Source organism: Physeter macrocephalus, chromosome 11, assembly GCF_002837175.3.
Source record: "Physeter macrocephalus isolate SW-GA chromosome 11, ASM283717v5, whole genome shotgun sequence".
NCBI lineage: Eukaryota > Metazoa > Chordata > Mammalia > Artiodactyla > Physeteridae > Physeter > Physeter macrocephalus.
Genome location: NC_041224.1, coordinates 144647017 through 144674720, shown reverse-complemented (window position 1 = coordinate 144674720; position 27704 = coordinate 144647017). Strand labels below are relative to the sequence as shown.

The 27704-nt window shown below is 41.7% G+C and overlaps 1 protein-coding gene across 1 annotated transcript in view; it reads right to left on the bottom strand.

Moving 5' to 3' along the window:
* Positions 1–27704, bottom strand: part of RHOJ (ras homolog family member J) — an 80864-nt gene that overhangs the window by 19512 nt on the left and 33648 nt on the right. The window contains exon 2 of the mRNA XM_007118923.4: positions 259–317. Within this exon, the coding sequence (XP_007118985.1) occupies positions 259–317 (59 nt within the window). The remainder of the gene's footprint in view (positions 1–258; positions 318–27704) is intronic.

Genomic DNA, 27704 nt, shown 5'->3' with positions numbered 1-27704 from the left:
AAAAAAAAAAAAAAAAAAAAGAATGGTTATTTGCCTATCAACACCTTGAATCCTGCAATGATTTAGTTTTCTGTAATTAAAAATATTTTTAAGATATTCAGAATATTTTGGTTATCATTTAGGTAGACAATAAATTTGCCCCAAGTGATCAGAGGAGGTACTATCTGTACCGTTAGTCCCCATATGCCTAGCCAAATGGATCATTCTTCCCGCCTCCCCCCGACAAACTCTTAATGAATCAAGGTAAGAAAAATGTACCTGTCCTGCGGTGTCATAAAGTCCGAGCAAGTGTTGCTTGCCTCCCACTGTCACAGTAACTAGGGGAGAAGAGAAAAGAGGAGAGTCTGTAAATGCAAGCTTCAATCAGGAGTCTTCACGTTTCTCTGTGCCAGCATCTCCTTGGGCAGCAAGGACAAGCATATGCCTCACCCGTGTATATTCTAAACCAAGTTGACAGCATGCTTGCCAAATGAAAGGCAACCTTGGGCTGCAGTGAGAGCAGATGGGCTGAGCCAAGTCCAAATTTCTTAACCGAGGTGAATACTATTGGTGCCACTAGGGCATTCTGCAGGCTGTTCATTGATCCTGATTAGGCCCTGTAATATCAAGCTCCTGAAGGAAAAGGATGCTGGACTCTTTCTTGGTTAGTTTATTTTCTTCTTTCATTTGGTTTGAGCCACCTTTCGGGATATAGACTCGTGTAAGCAACCTTTCTGTTAGAAATCTCTCGGCTTTTATTTGTCATCAAAATGTTAAAAGACCCTGAAAACAAAGGATATTAACCCACCTGCCTATGTTATAGTCTATAAGGCAAAGCTAATAATGAAATGCGAAGGGCTTAACATTTATTTCAAAAAGTGTTTTTATTAAATATCTCTGTGCTTTAGCTCAACTGATTCATTACAGTTTGAACCTTAGTTGCAGAAGAAGGTGTTGTATATGGGTTTCATCTCACATACCTGAAGGGCATATATAGAGTGAAAAGTAGAGAGTTTGATTTACTCCGCAGGCTTATTGCCTTGCCAAGCAATGATGTCCAAAAGTGAGAAGTAATAGAGGGATACCAGCTGCTCTTTACATGGCTGGAAATGAAATAAAGTCTCAACTTGAAACTAAGCTGAGATCGAACAAATCGAAGGCAAGAGTAATATGATTCTCTTGGTGAATGGAAAGAGCAGATTTAAATTTCCACAAAAATTTAATCTCTTTTTGGAAAAAGAAAGTAAAATATGAAGGAGAATGTGATTTTTCCTAGTTGATTAAAAGATGTACAAATGCAGGGATTTACATTCACTATCTTATAGCCTATAATGAAATATAATCAGAAAAAATAACTGAATTACTATACTGTACCCCTAAAAGTAACACATTACTGTGAGTCAACTATATTTCAATACAAATGTGCAAGTCCAACATAAAAATGATTTTTGATTTCTCCTACCATTAGCTGTGCAGGAAACGAAAGATAAATGGAATAGCAACCTTTTATAACCATATCTCTAAAATATGCCAGCCGAATTCTCTAGTCTGCTGCTCGGGGTTGGTTGCTGCTTTGGTACTGATCTGACTTTTATTTGTTTTCAGGTTCAGGGCCTACATGTATGCAAAGTGCTTCTTAATGGCTCTTTCTTTGAAAAGCACTTGTTTAAAAGCACTGCCTTCCCAGACACTGGGAACAAGTTTTCTAATCTACTCAGATCAACGTGTGTTCAGCTTGATAACATGGCAGCAGCTGCACAGATGAGCTTTTACATGTGTGTTTTTAAGGGGTGAACCCAGCTCCATCCAACGCTAGTGACAACACGGAAGAGGGGTGTCTAAACATTTTTACTTCCTTTCATAAGCCAGGCTAGCAGTGGAAATGAAGGTGAGATGGCGCAGCCCCGATCTCTTCGTCCTGTTATATTTTCCTCTTCCTGCACGCTTGGAGCCCAGTCAGATGTTCCTAAAATCTGCCTAAATGGTTTCTTTAATGGCTAATTCACCACCTAGACATGGATCAGGAATGAAGGGAAGAAAGCCAACCATTACAACATGGAATTTCCTGCCTCTAGTGAGCCCAGTACTTACAGGTTAGGGGCAGCTGTTCTGGAGACCCCCTTGGATGGTCCCCTGACTTAGAGGCCCAGGGCCATCTGTGGAGTGAGTACTAGAAGCTGACTCATCCTCATGGCCTTACTGGGCACTGCAGAATTTCCAAAGTGATGGCTCTGACCTTTGTCACTGGAGCCCTGAAGCTCTTGTTTGAGTTTTCTTAGAGAACAAACACTCCTTCCAGCCTGCTTTGCCTCAGGCCTCACCCTTTTCTCCCTTGGCAGCTCTGACTGCAGAGAACTGTTCCAGGCCTGAGGCGAGTGCCAGCCCGGGAAAGGTGGCCCTCGGGCTGAGAGTCTGAGCCCAGCCTTTCCTTCCCTCTGTGCTTCCCCTCCTCAAGAGTTTATTGGGTTCTGGGACTGCCCTCAGTGTTGGGAGCATAAAGGCCACATACAACTCATCCTCTCACGGAGCGTGGAGAGGAGGGTACAAGGCGGTGCGGTGAGCACCCTGCTGGCGGCAGTGTGGATTGGGTGTGGGAGCTTGCAGAAGGGGCACCACTGCACGTGCACACGTGCGCTGCTGGAGTATGGTCAGAGAAGGCTTTCTGGAGGACATGCCTGAGCTGTGTCCCGAGGATGGCCAAGAATTACCCAGGGTGCACTGGGGGAGATGGGGCATGTAGGCTCAGGCCCACCCGACTCACTAGTACAGCCTTTATTCTTTGTTAAACTATGAAAGTCCTGAATTCTTCAAAAGAGAAGGAACTAAAATAATTTACCTGCGTTAAGGCAGCATAGTGAGAGGAGGGAGGATGAGGTTTTTGGGGTGGAAGCCAGGTCAGCTTTCAGCTTTGCTGCCTACGCTGTTGGACCAGCCCTGCTGGAGGAATCCTGAGGGAACAGTGCAGTGCCCTCGTGCCCCCATCTCTGGAAATCACTTGTATTCTCTCTTCTCTGCCCTTTGATTCTCCCATTTTATCAGAAGGAAGATAAGTGGATCACACAGTTGATGACTGAGAACATCAAGGGTCAGACAGCCAGAGACAGATCCAAGCATTACTCACACATTGTGGAATATGCAAATGGCTTTGTGAGTCCTTATCTTGGACTAGCAATGGATGCCTTATCGCTTGCCAACCTGGGCTCTATGAGGCTCCTCAGTTTGGAAATGAATTAGTCAGATCAGCATAGAAGGAAGGTATGCTCTCAAAATGATCATAGGAAATGTAGAGATGTTGAGAGAGTGGGATCTTTTAAGTCAGATGGTTGTGCGTTTGAATCCTATCTTTGCTATTCGCTGTCTGAATGACCTTGGGAAAGTCACCTAACACCTCTGAACCCCCCTTTCCCTATTTGTTAAAAATGGGGAGAACATCACCCATCAAAGAGAATGCTTGTGAGGAGGATGTTAAATGAGAAAATGCCTGGCACACAGCCTGGCCCGTAGTAGGTGCTGAGAAGTTGTTATTTCCCCTCCTTCAACAAATGCTTATTGAACCTCTTCTAAGACCAGGGACAGTCTGTATTGCTCTCCCCTGTACACCCAGTGCACGTGAAATGGCACAACAAATTTATAATATTTGTGAATTACCGGTCACTTTCTACCCTGAATGGTAGCTATTTAGATCAATGTCTTGTGTCTCTGGCTGGACAGGTAGGCCCTCGAGGACAGAATCTCCATACCCCATACCCCACACTGCACACAACACAATTCTTGGCATACGTAGTAATTGCTGAATCTACAGAACAGAAATGAAGCCCCAGGGGCAACTCGGGCAGAAGGAGGTCCTTCGAAATGTGCAGAGCTTCAGCTTGAAGCATCCTGGCCAGACGCTAACTGCTGGGAAGTACCTGCAGCCAGCAAACCTGCCTGGCAGACAGTGGTCAGGCTAAAATCCCAGATCACCTTCTATTCTTAGAGCTGTTAGAGTGTTTTTTTTGAGCTCAGAGAGGTTTTAAAGAGAGTGGGTCAAATGACCTGCTAATGGCTCAGATGGTTCTCTCAATAAAGCATGAAAAGTTGTCAGTGGCTTGTTAAGTATGTAAACTGAAGGCCTTCCTCTCCAAATCCATTAAGCTCTTGGCTTCCTTGTGTTTGTTCTTGGTGCAGATTGGATGGTTAATTTTATGAGTTGGAGTGAGGTGCTAATGAAGTAGAAGTCTCGGGTTTGTTCTCCTGAGGGTCAGTTGCTTTCACCCAGAGAGAAAGTGTCCCGCAGGACGTGAGCCTGCCCCCTCTCCCCACCACCTCCTCTCAGCATTTCAGTCACCTCATGAAACTGCATGTCATTTGCAAACCTGGATGAGGAAGTGTTGGTCATTCCCTGTAAGCCAGCTCAGACCATCCGTCCAGCCCATCAGCAGCACTAGGAACCTGGTTCACAGCCCCTGCCTTGTTGGGTGGTGGACTGGTCATCTCATCCGCCAAGAGCAATCTTTTGGAGCCGATGTGATGAATATCTGATGGATCCTGAGAACCGGCATGGCGGAAATGCCAGGTCAGTTAAGAGGAAGCCTCCCAGTGCCCCGCCGTTCCCAGCACATAGCCAGCTGACTGCATCACTCATGTCAAATGTACTGTATTTGGCAGGTAGGATGAGGCATACCTGACTATGTCTCATCCTAAAGTACTAGGATGCTACTAAAGGTACTAGTATTACCTTTAGTACCATCTTAGGCACTATTTTGGAGGAAGAAACACTAGATTTATAGACATAGCAAGAAATACAATTTTAATTAAGTTAAAAACATGGCCCCATGCAAATATAGAATGATGTTATGTCAAAGATTTATTAACTCGTTAATGAGAGAATCAGTAAGATGATAAATCTTGTTCAAAGAGCATTTTGAAGAACTGGGCATTTATAGGTACTTCAAAAGCAAAATGTTAGAATAAGATGGCTAAGTTCAATGGAAAACTGGTTGTTGTCCAATGGAAAAGATAACCTTTGGTGTTCTCCTTTCTACTAAACAGGAATTATTTGCATCTTGACCCAACAAGATTTACAAGTTAACATGTAACTTCAGAGGATCTAAACTTTCAGTTAATAGCAGAATCAGACAAAGGTAATTTACCCTAGATTACTAAGCCTCGGGGGAAGGGTGTTGAACACTGCCTTAGCCCGGACAGTTGCATGTTCTCGGCCTTATATCCAAGTTCCAGATAATTTTTCTTCACGTCCGAATTCAAGTCCATACTTAGCTATCTACTCCTTTGGTGAGATGTTGGGTAGGTCAGTAGGATTCTCCCTCACCTGGAAGATAAACACATTGTCTGTACCCTAAAGGGGTATAAAAACTCTTTACTAGCTGTTCCAAAGTTAGGGGTAATCATCACTACAGTTTGTCTATGTCTGGGGTGCTGTAAAAAAAAGGAGAGTTTAAATGAAAAATCTCAATTCTGACCCTTGTCATGCTTGCTGACTGAATATCTTCAGCAGTGTTCGCTGACCTTTGCCCTCTCTGAACTGACCTTCGTCCCCTGCTCCTCCTCCTTTCTAGAAGATCCATCTGGGACTGTGACTCACCTAGCACCAGGGTCCGCTCTTAGGAGCTGCTTGTGTGTGTTGTGACGTGGGTTAAGCCTCACAAATGTGCATGTTCATTTTATAAGGAAGCAACTCAGAGGCATCTGGGATGACATTTCCCTCAAATTAAAATAAGCTAGAAAACAGAATGAAACGAGAAATAGATAATACACTTTCATAAATAGGAAAGGTGGTGAATTCCTTCCTGGTGGGGTTTCATCCTTCCAGCTTACGTGTTCCTGTTAAGGCGGCTTGAAAACCTCATGCATCTACATTGGCCCTGCTCAGCCAGTTCATTTCCTTTCTTTGCAGAGAATGCCTCTTGTTTCCTAAGCAGCAGTGTGTGTGTGTGTGTGTGTGTGTGTGTGTGTGTGAAATAAAAGTTGTTCAGGCAGGTCTCTTATTTGATGTACTGGTGTGAGGTCCTGTTTCCATAGAACAAAGACTGAGGGGAAAACCAAACAGTCTCCCTGAGAATCCATTAGGACACTGAGCTGAGGGTTTTCTTTCGTTAGGTGTGTATATTCGTCCTACAGTAACAAGAGTTCCTTTTGAACAGGGTAACGTACCTCTGCCATGCATCTCCATCCCTGGTCATGTTTCTTTTCTCCTTTAGGTATGCTTATTGTGACAGGGGATTTAGTTTGTAGTTGTTTTAGTCTGTAGTGTAACCGCCCCAGATTTTAGGGCAGAAGAACTGGCTGGAGGCCTGAACTCACTATGAACAAACTCTGGGATCTTGAGCAAGTTACATCTTCCCTGCGTTCTCAGTTCTTACTGGAAGTTTGAGGAGAAAAGAAGATCATGAATATAATAATTGTGTACAAGAAAGCTAACACAAATATAAGGTGACATCAGTGAGCAAATGGCTTCTTAACAATACTTTTGGGAACAGACCTTGCTGGAATGAAGTTGGGTATGGGGTGGGTGTTCAGGAAAGGTCTACCCTTGTCAGTACTTGTTTGATGAGGGAGGAGGGGGAGGAGGAGAAGGAAGGGGGGTGAAAGGCAAGAGGAAGGGGAGGAGCCTGTGCAGTTCCAGGACCTTTGGAACTGGCTAAGGATGAGGCCAAACCAAAGACAGAGCCACGATTCCATGACATTCACATCCTGGGATTTTAGAGTCTTCCTTGGCCTCCCCCTTTCTTCCTCAACATTCATTTGGTCTCTACATCCTGCCAATTCTACCTGCCAAGTATCTCTAGATACTCGGACTCCTCTTTACCATCTGTGTAACTGTCCTCAGGCAACCCCCAACCTTGTCAATTGCAAAAGTCTCCTAATCAACATTCATTTCTCCAGGCTCATTCATTTCTCAGGCTTAATGTAGCTGTGGCCCCCAATCATCTCCCAGATAAAATTCAAATACTTTCCAAGAGTGTACAATGTCCTTGTAATCTGGCCTCTGGTTTACCTGTCCAGATCTCTCCTATTTTTACCCTCCTACAATCCAAACTTCTTGCAATCTGTTATACTCACAATGCCTTTGCTTAAGTTGTTCCCTCCGGGAATCTGGAAAAGAAATTCTGGAATGCTTTCCCCACACCTGTCAGCCTGGAAAACTTCCATAATCTGGAAAACTCACTTTTGTAATGCCTCCTTGATGTCCTCCAACTACCTTAAGTGTCTTTCCATGCTGACTTGCCCATTGGGCCTTAAAGTGCTGTGTGCTATTTATCTTCATGTACCAAGATCTAGCACGGGCCTGGCATGTGGCTCCATAAATATTGGTTGAGTGACTGAAAAGTGAATTAAATTCCAACTAAAGCGGAGGTTTTCTCTGAGGCATATATTTTCTCCAGATGAGTCTTTGGCCTTTCCCAAAGGGTCACTATGAGCTTTTCTGGATGGTAGTAGTAGTGGTAGGATGAGTTCATCAGCTATGGTGTCCTAAACTAAAGCTGGCCTACCTTTTACGAGGGGATGCCATGGAAATGTGGCTCCCCTGGGTGGGATCAGTGTTTGGGGTACTCTGCCAATTTTCCAGGCAACTTTCACCAGCTATTGGGCTGCCAGACTCCATCAGTGGGGCAGGACCACTGGCAAGGTGTCCTGAGGTTCACTGTGGCCATATAAACCATAGTAGCCAGGCTCCCTGGCATGAACTACAGAGTACAGGGGAGCTGTCTTTTGATTAGGACTTTGGGAAGCAGTGAACTGAATTATAAGTGAAGCCTGCACATTGAGGTGTGTGGTCTGCAAACCACGGTGTGCTTTTTGCATGATCCTCTGTATAAAGAGATACTTAAAAAAAAAAAAAGCCAGCTCCTTCAGTGACATTCATACATTGCTAGAAACTCATAATAATTAAGCTGCCATTGAGGTATGGTGGAATAAATACCTAATTTAGAGGCAGAAACTTTTATTTTCAGCCTTGACCTTGACTTGGTGAAATCGACGTTTCATGGCAGTCACCAGGGGAAGCTAGGTTGTTTTTTTCTTTTTTTCAATTTTAGAATTTTATTTATTTTTTTATACAGCAGGTTCTTATTAGTTATCCATTTTATACACATCAGTGTATACATGTCAATCCCAATCGCCCAATTCATCCCACCACCACCCCCACGCCCCTGCCACTTTCCCCCTTTGGTGTCCATATCTGGTCCATTTTTCTAGGTTCCATATATATGTGTTAATATACGATATTTGTTTTTCTCTTTCTGACTTACTTCACTCTGTATGGCAGTCTCTAGATCCATCCACGTCTCTACAAATGACCCAACTTCGTTCCTTTTTATGGCTGAGTAATATTCCATTGTACGTATGTACCACAACTTCTTTATCCATTCGTCTGTTGATGGGCATTTAGGTTGGGGAAGCTAGTTTAAAAAACACAGAGTCCCTGGTTTCACATCCCACCCCTAGATTCCAAGGAAGTAGGTCTGGGGTGCGGCCCAGAAGTCTGCATTTTTATCAGACTCTCTAAGTGAGTGATTCAGATCTGAATTTCAGTTTTCTCATCTTTAAGATGATAAGAATAATAAGCTCGATTACTCTAGAACATCCTGTCCACTTTAGATGGTTTTGTGAATAACAGATGAGGTAATATAAGGGAAAAAAAAGTTAAAATTTATAAAATGCTACACAGATATTATCTTTTTGATCCTATCTGACACACAATACAGGCACAAGATGGTCTGTGTGTAGCAGCAGTCCTTTCCCCTCCTTGTCTAGAAATAGTCACTAAGGAAATTCAAACACCTAGGTGATGATAAAAGTGGAATAGTGTGTTCCTTGAAGAGTATTCAATGAATTATTAGGCTCATAAAAATTCTATCAGGTACCAGCTGTAACTACTTAGAAAATATGATGGAAAATATCCTTTTCACAAGGACAACAAAAACTATAAAGTGTCTAGTAATGGGAAGACCTTTATGAAAAAAAGGTCTTCCCATTACTTGCTGAGAAACATAAAAGAAGAAAAATGGGGAAACAGCTCATGGTCTAGGGTGGGAAGCTCTGTATCATAAAGATGTTAGATCTTCTCAATTTAATATGTTTATAGTAATTCCAATAGAATTTTTGAATTGGGAACATGACAGAGTGATTATAGCAATTATATTCAAAATTTAGTTGGGGAGAATAGCTAATAATTTAAAAAGAATGACAGGATAATTGTGCTAATATATGTTAACATGTATTATAAAGTTATTAAAGCAGTATAGCATCAGCACAAGAATCAATGTTCCAGAACAGGAATCTCAGCCACTGAACCTATGCTACATATGTAAGGATTTAGTATATGATAAGTGGCAATGGGGAAAGATGAAGTAGTCAATATATGGCATTTAGATAGTTGGTTACTGTTTGGAAATAAAAAAAAAACTCTGAAAATATAAAAGCAAATGAAGAAAACCGTAAAGAAAATGATTGATATATTGACTAAAATCACATATATTGTGAAAAATGGTCAAGAAGGTTATTATCTTTTATGCATAAGGGTGCTTTCTGATTAACAAGAATAATAATTAAAACAAAAGAAAATATATAAAGAGTATAGAAAATTTACAAGTAAATAAAGGGCCAATGAATATTAGAGTGAAAAAAATCAAATTAAACAAGATGCAATCTTTGGCTTGTCAAATTGGCAAAGATGAAGAGAATGACACCCAAGGCTGGTGAATACATAAAGAGGTGGCATGTATATGCTGCTGGAGGATATGTAAATTGATTCAAGTTTTCTGTCAAGTCGTTTGGCAGTATAGATCAAAAGTCTAACCAGGGGTCTCCCTCTGACTCGGCAATCCTGTTTCTGCAATGTATCCTCAGGCAAAATCATACAAGTGCTCAAGAATATACACGTATAAGACTATACATCACCAAAAAGTTTATAATAGTAACAGTTGGAAACAACCTAAATGTTCAGCAGTTAGGGATTGGCCCTTATCAGTTATGGAACAACCTTTCAATGGCAACTTTGAAAGAACACTGAGGTAAAATATTTAAGATATAATGTCTAGGGAGTAGGAGATAAAATTCTATATTGAATAGGTAAAAATATTTATAGGAAACACTTTTTATTTTTTCCATACTTGGTTACCATGAACATGTAAATCAGAAAATAAAAAGATATTTGGGTGCTTAAAAATTGTGTTTATTTTGTTGTTCTTATTACTGTTATATGTAGATTGGAGTCAATGTCATCTAAATTGTCTCCCATCACGGAAGTTCTACCATTTCTTCTTGGTTCACTCTCTAATTTTGTCTTAGGCTTATCCAGATTTACTTTAAGTTGTAGGACCAAGCTTATATTTTTATGAGGAGGAACATGTGATGAATAGGTCTACTGCAGTGGAGGTTTATGAACTGTGTTTTGCAGAGCAACTCATCTTTTTCAGAGAATTATGATGAACCACTAATGCTCTACCTATAACTGCATTTCATAGGTACCAAGAAAATACTGTGCATTTGAGGATGTTGGAATCAGCCAAATGTATTTGTTGCAAACCAAAAGAAATATATGAGCTGTAAAGTCAACAGCAGTAAATTGGTTCTAAATATAGAACAGTGTCTAGGCAGAGTGAAATAAACTAGTCAAGTGAATATTTAGAGCGTGTGTTTCTGCTCTCAATAACTTATTTTCCAAAGTATTACAAGATTATTTGGAGAATATTAAGTGATTTTTCTCTGTTTTCTACTTTCGTGTATAGTTGTTGTCCTGGATTATATTTATTCATTTGCCTCTTTGTTATTCAGGATCCTAGAATTTTATGTATTTGTGGTTTTCTCCCTTTATTTATTTCATTTATCTTAGTCTAATATAGGGTTCTTTGTAGGTAGCATATTTATTTTCTAGTTCTTAAGAACTGTCAAGAAATATTAATAGTTGCTGGTTAATTATGATCAAAGGAGGATGTGTGACAATTTGAGATAAAACAGTTCTTGGCTCTTTTCTGCAATGAATATCTAAGAGACCGTCTTGTATAACTTTATAAATATTTTCTCAGAATTTGCATAGGGTAACATCTACCACTTTTATGTCCTTGTTTACATGTTTTTCCCCAATTGTTTTTCTTCAAACCATCTAAAAAGAAAAGTATAATTTTGGGGATGCTTGTTAGCAATGTAAAGTTCATGGCTAGTCAGTCCCATTAAGGAGACGTTCATAGCCAGTAAAGGGATGCCCCAAATGTCAGCTACCATCAGAACCTGTGGTGTGCATTGTCACCCAAAGCTAGAAAGAGGCTTCATGAAATGCTTGGCACCTGAGGTCAACTGGGTCAGTGGATTAGCAATGTGAGGCTTTGAATTCTTATTCATGTTTTTGCTTTTCTGTCAGATTTTAGGTGAGGTACCATTAATTTAGTAGAGTTTCTGTGCATTTTCAAGTATTTAAAAAATGTAACAAATAAGTGGGGAGCCATGTGGTATATGGTCTCATGTGGTTTCACATTCAAGGACACACAACACTAACAGCCCAAAGTCCTCATAAACCATTCTAACCTTAAGTGAAAGATAGAGATACCAAAGGGGGATTCAAATTATAAACCATAGCACTGCCTCTTAAAATCATCTTTTTCTCAGTATTTTTCTCAGCCTACCACAGTCTTGAAGTTACGCCCATTCTCTCCATTCATCACCAGCACACCTTCCATAAATATCTTGGTCTCTTTCTGCCACACAAGAAAGCCAAGGCTTGATTGGCGCTCTCCTTTGGGCTTTGGAGGAGAGGAAATCTGAGTAGCCAAAGGCACTTTCTCTCTTCAGCAAAAGGGGGAAAGGAAGGATAATAAACACTTATAATATCTGTTCTTGTGTCCCTGACACGTTTATAATTCAGGTATTTGTTTTATAAGTCAAGGGGTTGTTTGCCAGACCCTTAGGATAGTAGCACCATGTCTTTCTCCTGGAACCCACAGACACTCAGCAGTTTAAATAACCACATTGTCAAGGACACCATAGGTAGATGGAACTGCAGACTCTGCTAGACCACAAGGTGAAAGGCTCAAGGGTAGAGAGTGGATAGAGAGAAGATGATGGTCCTCCTGAGTCATTCATCACTAACTGGTCAGAAGCAAAAGGAGGTTGTGCCCGTGGAAACTGTGTGGACACAGGATCAGGACTGCATGTGTGGAGGGGTGTGAACACCACAGGCCACTAGCACTGTGGTCTAGAGAATGTGAAGTTAGGCGTGCAGGACCTGGTAGGGCAGTGGAGCTGGGGAGGCTTTGCCACTAACTACAGAGAAATTACCATATCAAAGAGGAGAAAAAGAAGACAAATTTGCTGGGGACAAAAATGGGGGTGGGAGTGAGAAGTAAGATGGAGAGGAAGGAAAGAGGACTTGGGAAGGGGGGTTGGCATCAGTCTTCAGAAGCCCGTTGTGGATCCCACCCCAGCGCAGGTCCAGGAGCTGGTTCAGTCTAGATACCTAGGCGTTTTGGTCCTAGCTCGGATATCTCCAGGGTTGCCCTAAACTGACCTGGTCACCCAGAGAGCTCTCTGACTTGTGGCTTCTCTGTCCTTCCCTCGGTCTTGACCTATGACTCTCCACTGGGAAAACCCACACCTGTTCTGAAGGATTATTAAACTCCTGATTTGAGCTGGCTGTGTCAGGAAGGGCATATGGGCCTGGGCTCAGTTCTTGAGTGGTTAGATGTCAGGGGTGCCTAGGACTGGGTGGGGAGAGGGCTGATAAAGAAACTCTTGTCACTTCTGTCTGGCCTGTTCTTTTCTGGATGGAATGACATGTTACTGAGTCCTGTCTTCCATGATGGCACTGATAATGGGACAAAGGTAGACCAAGGATGTTGCAGAAGACCAAAGTGTTGGCATGGTCAGGAAGGCCACACCAACTCATGTCTATTACCTTTGCTGCGGCTCTGCTGTCCCTACCTTGTGATGCTTGTGCCTCTCCTCTCCTCCCATTATGAATTTGTAATAAGGGCTGTGATGACTGATTTTATGTGTCAACTTGGCTGGACCATGGAATGCTTAGATATTTGGTCAAATATTATTCTGTGTGGGGGTTGTTTTTGGATAAGATTAACATTTTAATCAGTAAAGCAGATTGTCCTCCATAATGTGGGTGGGCCTCATCTAATCATTTGAAGGCCTGAGTAGAATGAAAAGACCCACCCTCTCCTGAGTCATAGGGAATTCTCCAACAGAGTGCCTTTGGACTCCATCTGTACCACTGGCTCTCCTGGGTCTTAAGCCTACTGGTCCACACTGCAGATATGGAACTCCCAGTCTCTGTACCCACCTGAGCCAATCCCTTATGATAAATCTTTTTCTCCATATATTCACGTCCTATTTGTTCCGTTTCTCTGGAGAACGCTGACTAATACAAGGGCTCTACATTAGGAATGTACAGTCTGACCTACAAGCTCTCAGCTAGAGGACAAGTGTATAGCATAATATTTGGCCTACCATAATGATTCAACAAGTGGATAATAAATAAAAGGATATTTTTCGTGACAGAGCTTGTTAGGTGAGAACTGATACTAGTGCCAGTTGGTGTATAGTGTGGCAGGTGAGGGACACAGGGCGTGAGCTATAGAAGCATGAGGTTGATAAATAAAGGTGCTGATCTGCAAATGGCTTGGTCACCAATGGCCCAAAGCATCCCTCTATTAATGATATAGGAGGCATCCTTGGTGAAGTCAAGGCAAGAGCTTCTTCTTCAGGCTCCAAGAAATATAGCTCCAAAATGGAGATAGAAAAGATAGCACATGGAGCAGGTGGCCCTTCATCTGAGTGTGAGATGGGGAGAGAGAAGAGCAGGAGCTGTTTTTATCCCCTGCTGTCATCAAGAAGTGCATGTGAATCACGAGGATGTTCGGTGAAGGATGGGGAGGTGGGGTTGGCTGGTAATGATGGCTCTTGTTAATGTGCAGATTCTGATTCAGTCGGTCTGGTGAGGCCTGAGAATTTGCATTTCTAATAAGCTCCTAGCTGGTGCCCTTGCTACTGCTCTGCAGGCCTCACTTCAAGTGACAAGGCTCTTATTCTTCCCTTAAATATGGTGTGTGTGTGTGTGTGTGTGTGTGTGTGTGTCTGGTGCCCTTGCTACTGCTCTGCAGGCCTCACTTCAAGTGACAAGGCTCTTATTCTTCCCTTAAATATGGTGTGTGTGTGTGTGTGTGTGTGTGTGTGTGTATGCATGCAAGTGTACCCCACAAAGGCAATGCATAAAGGAAGCTGGATCTGGTCCGTAGCTGGAGTATTCACTCTCACCTGCCCCCTCACTGGGCTTCAGAAATTAAGGGGGTGGGGCCTAGTCACCTTATCGGTTCTGCAAAGAGCCCAAAGTGTCTGCCATGGGGGAAGCCTCCTGACCGGGCTGCCAGTTTCCTCGGTGGGGATTTGAGGCATGGAAGGGACTGCAGCCAAAAAAGAGGACCGTAAAAAGATGGAATTAGAAACAAGTAATCTCCAGGCTTGGAAAATTTTGTCTCACTCCCCTGGATCATCACTGAGGGGAAATTGACCTCAAAATGTGAGAGCATGAAGAAAGGGAGGGAGGCAAACAATGGGGGCAAATGGGACCATGAAATGGGCTGATTTTCTCAGTCGTTTATTTCAATATTTCAGTAGATGATACTCAGAAGCTTGGAGTATAATAAAAAACAGGGAGCTCAGCTCAGTGCTCTGTGATGACCTAGATGGGTGAGATGCGGCGGGTGGGAGGGAGGTCTAAGAGGGAGGGGATCCATGTATACATATAGCCGATTCACTTCATTGCACAGCAGAAACTAACACAACATTGTAGAGCAATTATACTCCCAAAAACCAAACCAAACCAAACCAATGTGCTTTCTTCTATGTGGGGATTTCTGAGTGTCTGTTTGAAGTTCTGTGACCTAATTTACACAAGTGTGTTTCTGGACCTGCGGAAGTAGCTACTATCGCTGTCTGTCCACTGTAGGGCCTGTGTGGACACGGCTTAACGGGCAGCTGGTGAAATCAGACAAATTTGTCTTCTCTGGGTGAGCTCCCCTCACCCCACTTCCTCCTCCCTGGCCTAGGAATTGGTATCCTTCTTTCCTCTTCTTTATCAAAATGTATCCTCTTTTCTCCCCCACCCCTCTCCCCAACACACTGAGGTTCTCCAAACACTTAATAACTGAGTAGACTGTGAACTCCTTACAGGCAAAGACAAACTTCTAGGACCCAGCATAGTGTCTTGATTGCGGCGTTTGCAGAGACGTGGATGGACCTAGAGACCATCGCACAGAGTGAAATAAGTCAGAAATAGAAAAACAAATATCCTATAATATCACTTATATGTGGAGTCTAGAAAAATGATACAGATGATCTTATTTGCAAAGCAGAAATAGAGACACAGATGTAGAGAACAAATTTATGGACACCAAGGGGGGAAAGCAGGTGGGGGGATGAATTGGGAGATTGGGATTGACATATATACACTACTATGTATAAAATAGATAACTAATGAGAACCTATTGTATAGCACAGGGAACTCTACTCGATGCTCTGTGGTGACCTAAATGGGAAGGGAAATCCAAAAAAGACAGGATATATGTATACGTATAGCTGATTCACTTTGCTGTACAGCAGGAACTCACACAACATTGTAAAGCAACTATACTCCACTAAAAATTAATTAAAAAAATAATGCATGTTCAATAAATGGGTATTTGTTGAATAAATGGATAGCTTCAAATCTGCCCCACCCCCAACAAGAGGGTGTATGCTTTAGAGAGGATGGCCTCAGGCTGAAAAATCTCTAATAGGACCTCAGGAGCGTCTGGTATGCAGGAGGGGAGTTTATGTGAGACTGTAGCTTTCCTAGCACTCAGGAAATCACAGCAGGAGGTCCTGGTGATACTTTCTGGTGTGGCTAACAGAGGCAATTGTTGAATTGAAACTCACCAATTCTAGGAAACAAGGAAAGCTATTGAACCCATGGCTTGGACACACTCCAAGCTAGACAGTAGTGGAGTGTTTGGCTAGTCTCCAGCACTGACAGTTGAGACAACCCTGATCCAGGCTTGTGTGACATAAGGCAGCCTCTGAAGTTCTTAATTTCATAGTCTGGGGGGAGCAGCCGAAACCCTTGACCCTGATCTCTCTCTGCCAGGGACTTGTTCTATCGTCACTCCAACTGCATGCTTCCCAGGAGCACTGTGGTAGATGGTGCTAGAGCTGTAGACTCTGCTCCCAAATCTGACTCCCAGTTACGAGGAGGAGAGAAAAATAGAAAAGCACACCTGTTAACTACATTACAGATTTTTAAAAAATATAGAATTAATGAGAGTAAATGAACATTAATCTTACCTCCTGAGATAAATTCAGACAGTTTAAAAAAAAATCATCACATTGGCTGACCCTTCAACTGTCAGCAAAATGTTTTCTCTTTCAGATTTTGTCCAAGGATCAGGTCTTCTGGCTCTCTGTGAGGTATGGCATTTGTAACTAATTGTTTTTGTATATGATCTCAAGAAGGGTGAGAAGTGAATAGCCTTACAAATCAATAAGCGCTGACTTGCTTAAAACTAGAAATGCCTGGAGGAAAGCAGAGATAGGCAAGAAGGGGGCAGTAGCCTACAGCAGTGAAAGAAAATGATTAAAAATATTATCTGTAACCTACGTGCTTTTGAAGTATTCAGGTGAGTGTATTTTGGGCACATGAAGGAATTAGGAATTGGCACTCACAGGCAAATGATGGCACTATTGAAAAACATACGTCTATTAACAAATATGCATCTGTTGAACGCCCCTTAGCATGATACTGCCTTGGGTTCTAAAGGGCTTTCACCTTGAGAATTATAGAGGCATTGACCTTTGCGGGCTTATAAGTAAGTATAAGTGTAAAAGAGTCAGGAAAGTCAAGAGAAATAAACTATGTATATAACCTAGAGCTAGGAGCAGGGCTAGAAAAATTGTCTAAACACCCAGGCAAATCCTTCTTGAACAATTATGGAGAATTTCCTAATTTCTCTGTTAAATATTATCTCACCTTTACATTCCTGTTCTTAAGAGATGCTTCTTATCCCATCTTTATGACGCTGTTGCACTTCTGGGAGTGGAGGAGTGAAGGGAGGTTAGGAGATGCTAGGAGTAGGGGGTGGAAAGGGCAGAGAGAGTTTGGGAATGGTGAAGTCCAGGCTGGAGGAATAACAAAATAGCCTCTTTCTTCACAGCTGCATGCTAGAGGGCTATTAATTGGGAAGGAATGATTTTTTTTTTTAGGGTTAAAATCAGCTTAGGCATATCCCTGAACTACTTTTCCAGGGTGAAAAAGCATTTTATATCTTGTCTTTGGACTGAACTGTTGGAATACATGGACTGGTTTGAATGGATGGTACTGGACACTGGAGACAGTTCTTTGATATGGTTTTAAGCATATCCCAAATTCATACCTTGGGACATCCACAGATATCTATTTAGTGTAACAATTGTAGGCAGAATAATGGTCCCCCAAAGATGCCCACCTCATAATCCCCCAAATCTGTGAATATGTTACCTTATATAGCAAAAGGGACTTTGCAGATTTGATTACGTTCAGGATTTTGAGTTGGGGAGATTATCCTGGATTACCTGGTGGGCTTGATGTAATTACTAGGATCCTTACAAGGGATAGAGAGAGGCAGAAGAGTCAGAGAAGATGTCAGGATGGAAGCAGAGGTTGGAGTCATGCAAAGAGAACCCTGAGCCAAGAAATGAAGGTGACCTCTAGCGGCTGGAAAAGGCAAGGAATGGATTTTCTCCTGTAGCCTGCAGGAATGCAGCTCTGCTGAAGCCTTGATTGTATTGGGCTGGCCAAAAAGTTCATTTGGGTTTTTGTAGCATCTTACAGGAAAAACCGAACGACCTTTTTGACCAACCCAGTAAGTTTAATGAGATACATTTCTGGAGGTCAGAAATAAGATAATAAGATGATAAGCTTTCAGTAATTTGTTACAGCAGCAATAGGAAACTGATACAGTAACTTTATGTTATAAAATATCTACTAGCTGAAATAAATGTTATAAAGTCAATAATGTTTGGGGAGAGGGGGCATCCTTTCCCTTGGCTTAATGTTTCCATGTGAAGGCATCACGTAGTATTAATACTCTTGGCCTGACTGCCCCCTGGGGAGTGGAGAGAATGATCTGACTGGTAAATTTGAGAATGGTAACTGGGTAGGCACTGCTCAGCCCTTCCCCTTTCCGTTTGAGATCTGTCTGACACAGATGTAAAAGCTCTGTTTCTCTTCTCTCTCTCTCTCTCTCTCTCATCCTCCCTCCTTCCCTCCATAAGCCTTTGTTTTCCAATACTGTTTGTGATGGGTTATGTGCTTAAACCCATTCTGCTCTTTTTCTATTTGACTCCTTTTTCTCTCTCTCAAGCAGGGAAAAGAGGTGTCATTTACTGAAACTCCTGAAACACAACTCATCACATAGATATTCTTTCTCTTTTCATTGAATAAGTTATTTTTCATTATTTAATTTATTTACTATGTCTTGCTTAGTTCCAGAGAGTATTTAAGATGGTCTACAAATACATTATAATTAAAAATGAGCTGAGGGACAATGAAGGACTGATTAGATTAAACTGTAGCAAGGTTAGAATGCAAAATCCATATCACTAGAGTCTATTCTGGTGCTGGGGGTGGGGGGTGTTGGGGAGGGTTACAAATGGCTTTGAGCTTCTTATCAGTCAAAGCAAAGAGGGAAGCCTAATTGGTTAATGATTAATGGAATCATTATAGAATGCGAATAGTATGATTTTCGGAATATGGCAGCAAAACACCAACTGGTTACTCAAGAAAAACATAACTATTCCTAGGACTGAAACTAAAAAACTTTCTCCTATGGCTCTTCATAAAGAGAGCACTTATAACAATATAATGTAGTGAACAGGATTCTAAACATCATCTTGAGTAAATATGGCTACACTTACCTTTAGAAGCTATTTTTTACAACATCCCTCAGTGTAAGTAAATGGTGTAATAAAATACCCTTCATTTACATTGAATATTTATTGAGCATCTGCTATGGGTTGGGGCAATGCTTGGTACTGGGACATACATAGGTGAGCAAAACAGAACCACCCTGGTCTTCAGGGAACTTAGAGTCTAGAGGGGGAGCCAGATACTGTACAAGTAACCCCATCCTAGGAAGATATAAAATCAGGCACTAAGAGAATATAAAACAGGCAAGTCACTTTATATTAGGGGTCAGGGACAACCTCTTTGAGGAAGTGACATGTAAGCTGAGACTATAGGAATAAGTAAAGTGAGCAAGGCAAAGAATGTGTGTATAGTGGGAAAAGATCAGGCGTGTGTGTACGTATGTATGTGTATAGAGCATTCTAAGCAGAGGGAACAACACACACAGAGGCCCTGAGATTGGAAAGATGTGGAGGAAATGAAGGGTCAGTGTGGCCATCGTGTAATGAATGAGGGGGCTGAGCAGACAGTGGCTTGCAGAGCTTGCGTATTTTTTAGCATAAGCAGTGGGAATCCTTTGAAGGTTTTTGAGGCAGGAAGTGACGTGTTCTAATTTATATTTTAAGAAGCTCACTCTGGCTGCTCTGTGACAGCAGGTGAGAGAGAACTGGGAGCCTGTTGCAGTGGCCCAGGAAGATGATGGTGTCTTAGACCAGGGGGTGACAGTAGAGAGGTGGAGATGTGTGTATGGTGATGGGGGCAAAAGCAGGCACAGATAGGTGCTTTGCTGTTGATCTAGGTAACATTTCTCCCTATTTCTGAATTTGATTTAATCCTAAATCAACTTCAACTGTTTCTTAACTGATTAGCTCTAGCATCTAAATTAGTTGCATGTGCAAATTGGGCAGGTTTCCTAGGAGATACATTATCATCCCTAACAAGATTTTACTTAGAACCATGGTTCTTAACCTTGGCCACACCCTGGTCCAATGATAATAGAATTTCTGGGACTGAGACTTAGGCACAGACATATTCTAAAGCCCCCCAAGTACTTCCACTGTGTGGCTAAGATTAAGAACCACTGCCATAGAGCATTAGATTAACGATGGGATGTAACATGTGAGATTAGAATTAAATCCAATACTTAAGGTTGTAAACAAGGTGGAGAAGGAATATTTTTACTAATGTGAGATTTGAATGGAGCCAACTATTTGCAGTTTTCTCTAACCAGCTCCACATGCGAAAATTAAATCATGATTCACTGAGGAAACTAACATCCTTGTAAACATTTTAACTTACAGCAGCTCTTGTCAAATTTATCTGAAACCTTGGACTCTTAAATGAAGGTAAATTCTTAGGCACTGCATGAATCAAAGTGTAGGCTAATTGGACACGAAATGTTTCACCTCTAGATCACTGCCAGAGGCCAGCAGTTCTGAGCATATGGTTGCTGCTTAGTGTTGGTTTTTAACAGAACAATCAGCCTGCATCCTGTTGCTATGGGAAGACTCCCAAGACTACACACTTGTTAGTCCTCATGTATCAGAAATGATTCATGCATACACTGAATTGGTGAGTTCCCATCATCCTGCCCATTCCACAGAGGGTATTAACTCTGCAAGGACTGGGAGTATAGTGAATGTACCTCGTTCCTTCCGGCATCCATTTCATACCTTCCTCTGTTTCCTACAAGTGCTGTGAGGTTCTCGGCATCATGCAATGGGCTCTGACTAGTTCTAAGAGTGAGCTGTGATTACTGTAAGCCCATCACATATCCTATATCCCTGATCACATTGATTGGTTGGGAGTTGGCCCATGACCCAAGTCAGACCAACTGGGACCAACAAGACTCAATTCCAGGTTCTTTATTTGAGGTATAGGGGAATGGATCCTCTTTTCGACTGAAAGTGAAAGGATAAGGAGGTAGCTGCTGTGGCCATTTTTTGGAGCTGTGAAAAGAAATCTCTTTGAGAATGGAGCCATTCCTGAGAAAGCAGGGCTGAAAGATGTTGTGTAAGTCATGGATAAAGCTTCATTTGAAGCCAGGACTACCCCTGTAACTTGCAATGATATAAGGACTGTGTCTGCCTTGATCACTGTGGCTCCAGCATGACAGTAAACATTTGTCAAATGAATGAATGGTAAATAGAGGAAAGAGAGCAGTGTTAGGAAATGGAAATCAGTATTGAGTTTATGTAACTGCAGAAGAAAAGACCATTATCTAGGAGGCCAAACTCTCATCATTTTTCTGATTCTGACATCGACTTGAAATAGCAAAATATGGAACTTCCTTCTGATTACCTTACAATGGCAAAGGAAGCTTAAATGGAAAAAAGCAGAAATATATAATAAATTGGGTTGCATGGGAGGGAGAAAATCCTTTTTCTTCAACACTAGTATCAGGGGAAATCTGACTCAGGTTTAAGGCATGTAAGTCAATGAGTTCCCAAACTGACGTATTTTATTATTTTTTTAGCTTTACAAATATTCCACTCAATCTAATCACACTTACTTTGACATAAATTATTAAAATTTTGCCCATATTCAAATTTGTAGAATCACTGTATCATGAAAGGAAGTATGTTCACATGTTTCAGTATACTATTCAAAAGATAAACATATATAGTCAATGATCTACATCATAATTTTTTATGTGATACTTACTCGGGGCTACAATCATACTTTACATAGGAAATCTATCTCATTTCAGATGTAAAACATAGGTGAGGAGAGACAAAAGAAAGATTTAGCAGTGACCTCTGTGATGACTTTACCCAAGGACATATTCAAATATGAGAAGGAGACAATTCACTTTTATATGGGAAAAAAGATAGTTTGCATTTGCCAATAGAAGTTTATATAGTTTCCTCCCATACAAAAAGCAATGAAAAATTTCATCATTTCTTTCCTTCTTGATTTTTTTCTCTATTTTTTTCACCAACTTACTAGACTATACCAGGTTCTAGGCCTACCAGCAAGAGGGAAGTAGAAACAGAAGAGTGATGAAAAGAGCGTAGAGACAGCATAGGTTTTCATATCAAATTTCATGCTTTGGAAAATTCAGATACATTTGGTGAGCTGGTAAGGGCCACTGGAGATGCTGCCCTAGAACTGTATACTGGCTATAGGATGTACCCTTCCAAGTCCACTGCTCAGGAGACTTGTTGAGGGTCTGCGGAGCCAATACATACTGAGTGTGTCTACTGAGAAAGCCTCAGTGTATTATTTCAACACAATTACACAAACTTCTGCTTAGTCTTTGATCAGGTTACTCCATTCTTCACTTCATCTAACAATAAGGGCCAAGATCCTTATGTCTCTTAGGATGCTCCCTGATGAGTTAGTTCCACTTCTTTCTGATTCCACCCTTGTTCTGCATCTCCTTCCAATTCTGTCTCCAGACCTGTGACATGGAGCTGGGTAGGAACCCAGGGAATAGTTCAAAGGAATTAATGAGTCCATTTCCACCAAGGACTGACTCTAAGGTCTTCTCTTATAAACCTGAAAACAGACTGTGATCTGGTTTGTCAAGCTGAATTAGCAACTTGGAATCCAACCTCCCTCCCCACCTCCCCTCAGTGTTTAGGTTTCTAGGCTAGCCCACGATAGCATATAATAAAGCTGAATTCTTATAAATGTATATAAAAAACAGAAGGAAGTTTTCTTACCCCACATACTGTTACAGAAAAAAAAGGTTAAAAATGTATCTTGAATCCTAGTCATCAAAGAAAACCTAAGTACAAGAAATAGGGGGAGGGTGATAACAGGGTTAATAATAGCTAACATTCCCTGCATACTTGCCATGTAGACAACTGTGCTAAGTGCTTTATGTGAATTATCTCATTCAATTTCTCTTTAACAGTTAAGGAAAAAGGAGTCTCTTTTATGATTTTTCCAAGAACACACTAGTTGTAAGACTCAGAGCTGGGAGTAGAATGTAAATTTGTCTGATTTCAAAGCCCAGGCTTTACCCACTATGTAGTTTCTGTAGAGATTCTGAAGACAGCTTCTGGAAACTTACCAGGCTCTTGATGTCACTGGCTTATTATCAAGCCCAATTTTCCTAAACACTCAGGACTTTTTTGATTCTTCATTGCATGTTGTGCTTTTAGCTTACACATGAAATGGAAGAGGAGAGACTGAAAGAGAAATAGTTTGAAGACAGAGGTGAAAGGCGGGGACTAGAGATGAGTGGTGAGAAGTAAGAAGAGGAGGAGAAGGGAGGAGGGGAAAGTGAGTACTTGAGAAGGTGATGGAAAACAGACTTGGGGTTGGGCCCTTCCCTGGATTCTGGCCCAGTCCCCTGGATAGTTTCCAGGAGAAAGCTAGGGGTTGAGGAGGGAAGCATAAGACACTCCTAAACTGGGTCTTTGAAACGTCAGAATCCCTGCGCTACAGGGTCTCCTTTGGGATTATAAAAATGTAAAAAATCATCTTATAGTAACATTAGCTACACAGTTAATAGGTGACAAAGCCAGGATTAGGATCCAGTATCTTGGAATTCAAAGCCGGGGCTCTAGCTGTCCCCTTCTTTTATGTTTCTGAAGGTCTGAGCTACTGTGTGTGACTGTGAACGTCTCCTATGGGGTCCCCACCATAAGTAGGTATGGATTTTTAAATTTTTAATTAATTTATTTTTTTTGCCACACTGTGCGGCATGCGGGATCTTAGTTCCCTAACCAGGGATCGAACCTGCATCCCCTGCATTGGAAGCGTGGTGTCTTAACCACTGGACTGCCAGGGAAGTCTCGGTAGATAGGGATATTAGAAGTTTTCCAGACCCGTCAGTTTGTAAGCATTTACCCATGAAGAGATCATGGTCCCAGATTTATACATTGGTTTACACTGAGGTCAGATTTGCATAGTTTAAAAAATACTTCTTTTTCTAAACAATATACGCTGTGTACTAATGTAGCCAATTGGGTCTTTTGCCCTTCTTTTCTTTTTTTTTTTTTTTTTTTTTTTTTTTTTTTTTTTTTTTTGCGCAAGGTTGTTAATTGTATGAGCTATTCAAGTTGTTTCTATCTTTGTTGATTTTTTTTTTTTTTTTGCGGTACGCGGGCCTCCCTCTGTTGTGGCCTCTCCCGTTGCGGAGCACAGGCTCCGGACGCGCAGGCTCAGCGGCCACGGCTCACGGGCCCAGCCGCTCCGCATGTGGGATCCTCCCAGACCGGGGCGCAAACCCGGTTCCCCTGCATCGGCAGGCGGACGCGCAACCGCTGCGCCACCAGGGAAGCCCATGCCCTTCTTTTCAATGAAGCAAAATAATCTTGAACATTTTTCCCTTGTTGGGTTTATACTGTGATAACTCGGAGGTAAGGCTAAGTAATGTTCAGAAGCACCAGCACTGAAAGAATTTAGTTTGGTTTAGTACCTTGATGCACACAGAGTTCTGTGGAACTAGATGGAAACACTTTGGATTTAATATTTCCATAGATGTGATTGAGGTGATGAGGAAATGTTTGGTTTTTTAGTTATTTAGTGACTTGATATTACATTGTACTGGATCCACTATTTATCAATAATTGATAAATTATTCAATTTTGTTCTTTATGTGTTCAATATTATGCTTTTCCAGAAAGGGTTTAAAGGGGCTTGCCAAAACAAATATAGATTTTCATAAAGTGAAGCAATCAGGGTGAAAAGAAAATTAATGAAGGAAAAACTAAGTGAAGGCAAAGAACATGTTATTATACAAAATGCACGGTGGGGCTTCCCTGGTGGCGCAGTCGTTAAGAATCCATCTGCCAATGCAGGGGACATGGGTTCAAGCTCTGGTCCGGGGAGATCCCACATGCCGCGGTGCAACGAAGCCCGTGCGCCACAACTACTGAGCCCGTGCTCTAGGGTCCGCGAGCCACAACTACTGAGCCCATGTGCTACAACTACTGAAGCCCGTGCACCTAGAGCCTATGCTCTGCAACAAGAGAAGCCACTGCGATGAGAAGCCCGCGCACCGCAACGAAGAGTAGACCCCGCTCACCCGGGAGCCACAAGCACTGAAGCCTGCACACCTAGAGCCCGTGCTCCACAACAAGAGAAGCCACAGCAATGAGAAGCCCGCGCACCGCCACGAAGAGTAGACCCCGCACGCCGCAACTAGAGAAAGCCCGCGCACAGCAACGAAGACCCAACGCAGCCAAAAATAAATAAATTTATTAAAAATAAATGCACGGTGTAAGCTCATGTATATGGATCCGTGAGAGATAGAACACAAATTTGGTCCTGCAGTTTCTGCAGCCAATGTGCAGAGAGGTGAAGGATGGATGAGTCACAATGTCCATGAAGTAGACACATCCATTTTGCAGTTAAGGACCCTGACATGCAGAAAGGATCACACAGCCAGTAAACCCTGGGCACTGTATTTAAATTCATGTCTGACTCCAAGACTCATGCTATTCTCAATAAATGCTGCTGCTTTTGTGTACACACAAATGCCCATGTGTGTGTGGTCTCCATCAGAGACAAGTATAATGACATCAGAGCTAAGGCTTTGCTTACCTGAGAACTCCTTTATTTGTTGAAAATTAATTTTTATGTAGTTTTATGATCTTGGGCAGATTTTGTTTTAATTGCTGTTGTTGTTGCAGGGGGTCCAAAATAGCTAGTAGTCTAGGCTGACAATTGGCAGTGTCACTTTTGCCACATTCTGTTGGCTGAAGCGAGTCACAAGCCCGGACCACATTCATGGGTAGGGATCTGTCTTTTGATGACAGTTACTGCAAAGTCACATTGTATAGGATGTGGATACAAGGGGACATGAACAATCATTGGTGATTTTTGTACCTCATCTACTACGACCTCAGTCTCTAAAATAGAGATGGTAATAATAATACTTTCTACTTTATAGGTGGATTGTGAAAATTATAAGAGATAATGTGGATGTGACCTGGCACTTAAGGAATGTTGGATGTTTGTTATTGTTATTTTCTTACTTATCCTCATAACCAACCACATGAAGATGTTGTAATCCTCATTTTACAAATGAAGAAACTCAGAGTTTAAGTAACTTGTTCCTGATCACATAGTTAGTCAATTGTGGAGCTAGGATTCAAACCAAGTTTTGTTGACTTCAAAGCTTGTAGCAGAGACTTCCTAACTGCTCACCAAATCTGGTGTGTTTTTTTTTTCTCGACACATAAGTAGATTACATTTCTCAGCCTCCTTTGCTGTACGGGTGACTGAGTGACCTCGGCCATAAATGAGGAGTAATGCTGCTCAGAAGGGAAAGAATCTGGATCTCTGAATCTCCACATGAAAGAGAAATGCCTGCAGATTAGAAACACTGATTTTGGATTTTAGTGAGCTGGAAATATGCTTTTGTGAGTAGCCAATGAATTGTTGGAGTTTGCTATAGCAGTTACAAACAAACTACTACAGTTTAGTTGTTAACTAGCTAGCTCTACAAACTAATATTAGCTGTAGCAAACTAATACTAGCAATAACAAACTAGCTAATTATATTATGACTAGCTGTAAAACCTTGGGCAAATTAATATATTTGAGTTTCAGTTTCCTTGTTTTTGAAATTGGGATCTTAATACCTTTGTGGAATTTTAAGGATTAAAGATAATGTATATCTACCTATCTCACTAATATTATATTACTTGAGGTTTGGCAGCTGTTCCAAATAAAGAAGCCATTATTAATTTCCAGAGCTGCTCATTTTCAATCAGGCATTACTTTGGTTTGATAACGTCCCTAATGTTTTCACATACAACAACAATAATAGCAATCATAGCTCAAATTTATTGCCTTCTTGCAATGTACACACTGCCAAGCACTTTTTATGAGCACATCCACTGCACATATTCCTCCCCCAAAACCTATGAAATCAGAGCTCTACCATCCCCATCTTAGAGATGATGAAACTGAGGAAGAGAAATTAATAGAAGTATCTGTTTTGGAAATGAATGTTGTATTAATACATGTTCTGAGTAGGAATAGGCGCTGTTACTCAATTGATAGTCAGTTGTCGGAGTTCCCCTGTAAAATGTGCTGGTCATGATTCTCCTCTTTTAGCATCACATCAGAGATAGTGCCCTTTGCGCAACTGTGGAAATGACTGCCGTTTGTCATGGGGAAGAGTGTATGGCTCTCACAGCCTAATTCAAAAGATCAGCTCTCCAGAGTAGTTAATGTGTTCCCTACATCATGTTTAAAGGAGCCATGAGTTAAGTCTTCCTCAATTGCTGAGGGGCTGTTTCATGGCACTACTCCTCAGGCTATCCTTACCTTTTAGGCAAAATATAATGTGGGTCATTGGGTCAAATCCTTTGCTGGCGCTTCAGAAATACCAAGTTTCAAGCCAGCGAGTCATTGTGCAGGGCTGGGGGATAGGAGGAGCTAGCCTTGGTGCTCATTGGTGGATCAGCCCAATTGAGAGAACAGTTAATGATGCCATCTGGGTTACCTCGAGACATACAGGGGAGAAATACTTTTCTTTCCTTGGCTTTTAGAGGGGCTTATTCAGATTGGGAGTTGAGAGAGCCTGAAGGTGTATGTTATCACTTTTTTCCCTTGGGAGTTTTTCTTTAATTTGTTTTTTGTTTAAATAAATAAAAAAAAATAGAAGGTACAAGTACTATAGTTCTCCATTTGGCCACCCTATCATTTTGAATATCTTGAAGCCCACAATGTACATTCCCATGCCAGCTGGAATCTGGTGGGTTCCTTGTATTTGGTGATGGGGTCGACACAGTATACACCCTCTATCGATTTGAATTGTAAAACTTTTTTTTTTTTTTGCGGTACGCGGGCCTCTCACTGTTGTGGCCTCTCCCGTTGCGGAGCACAGGCTCCGG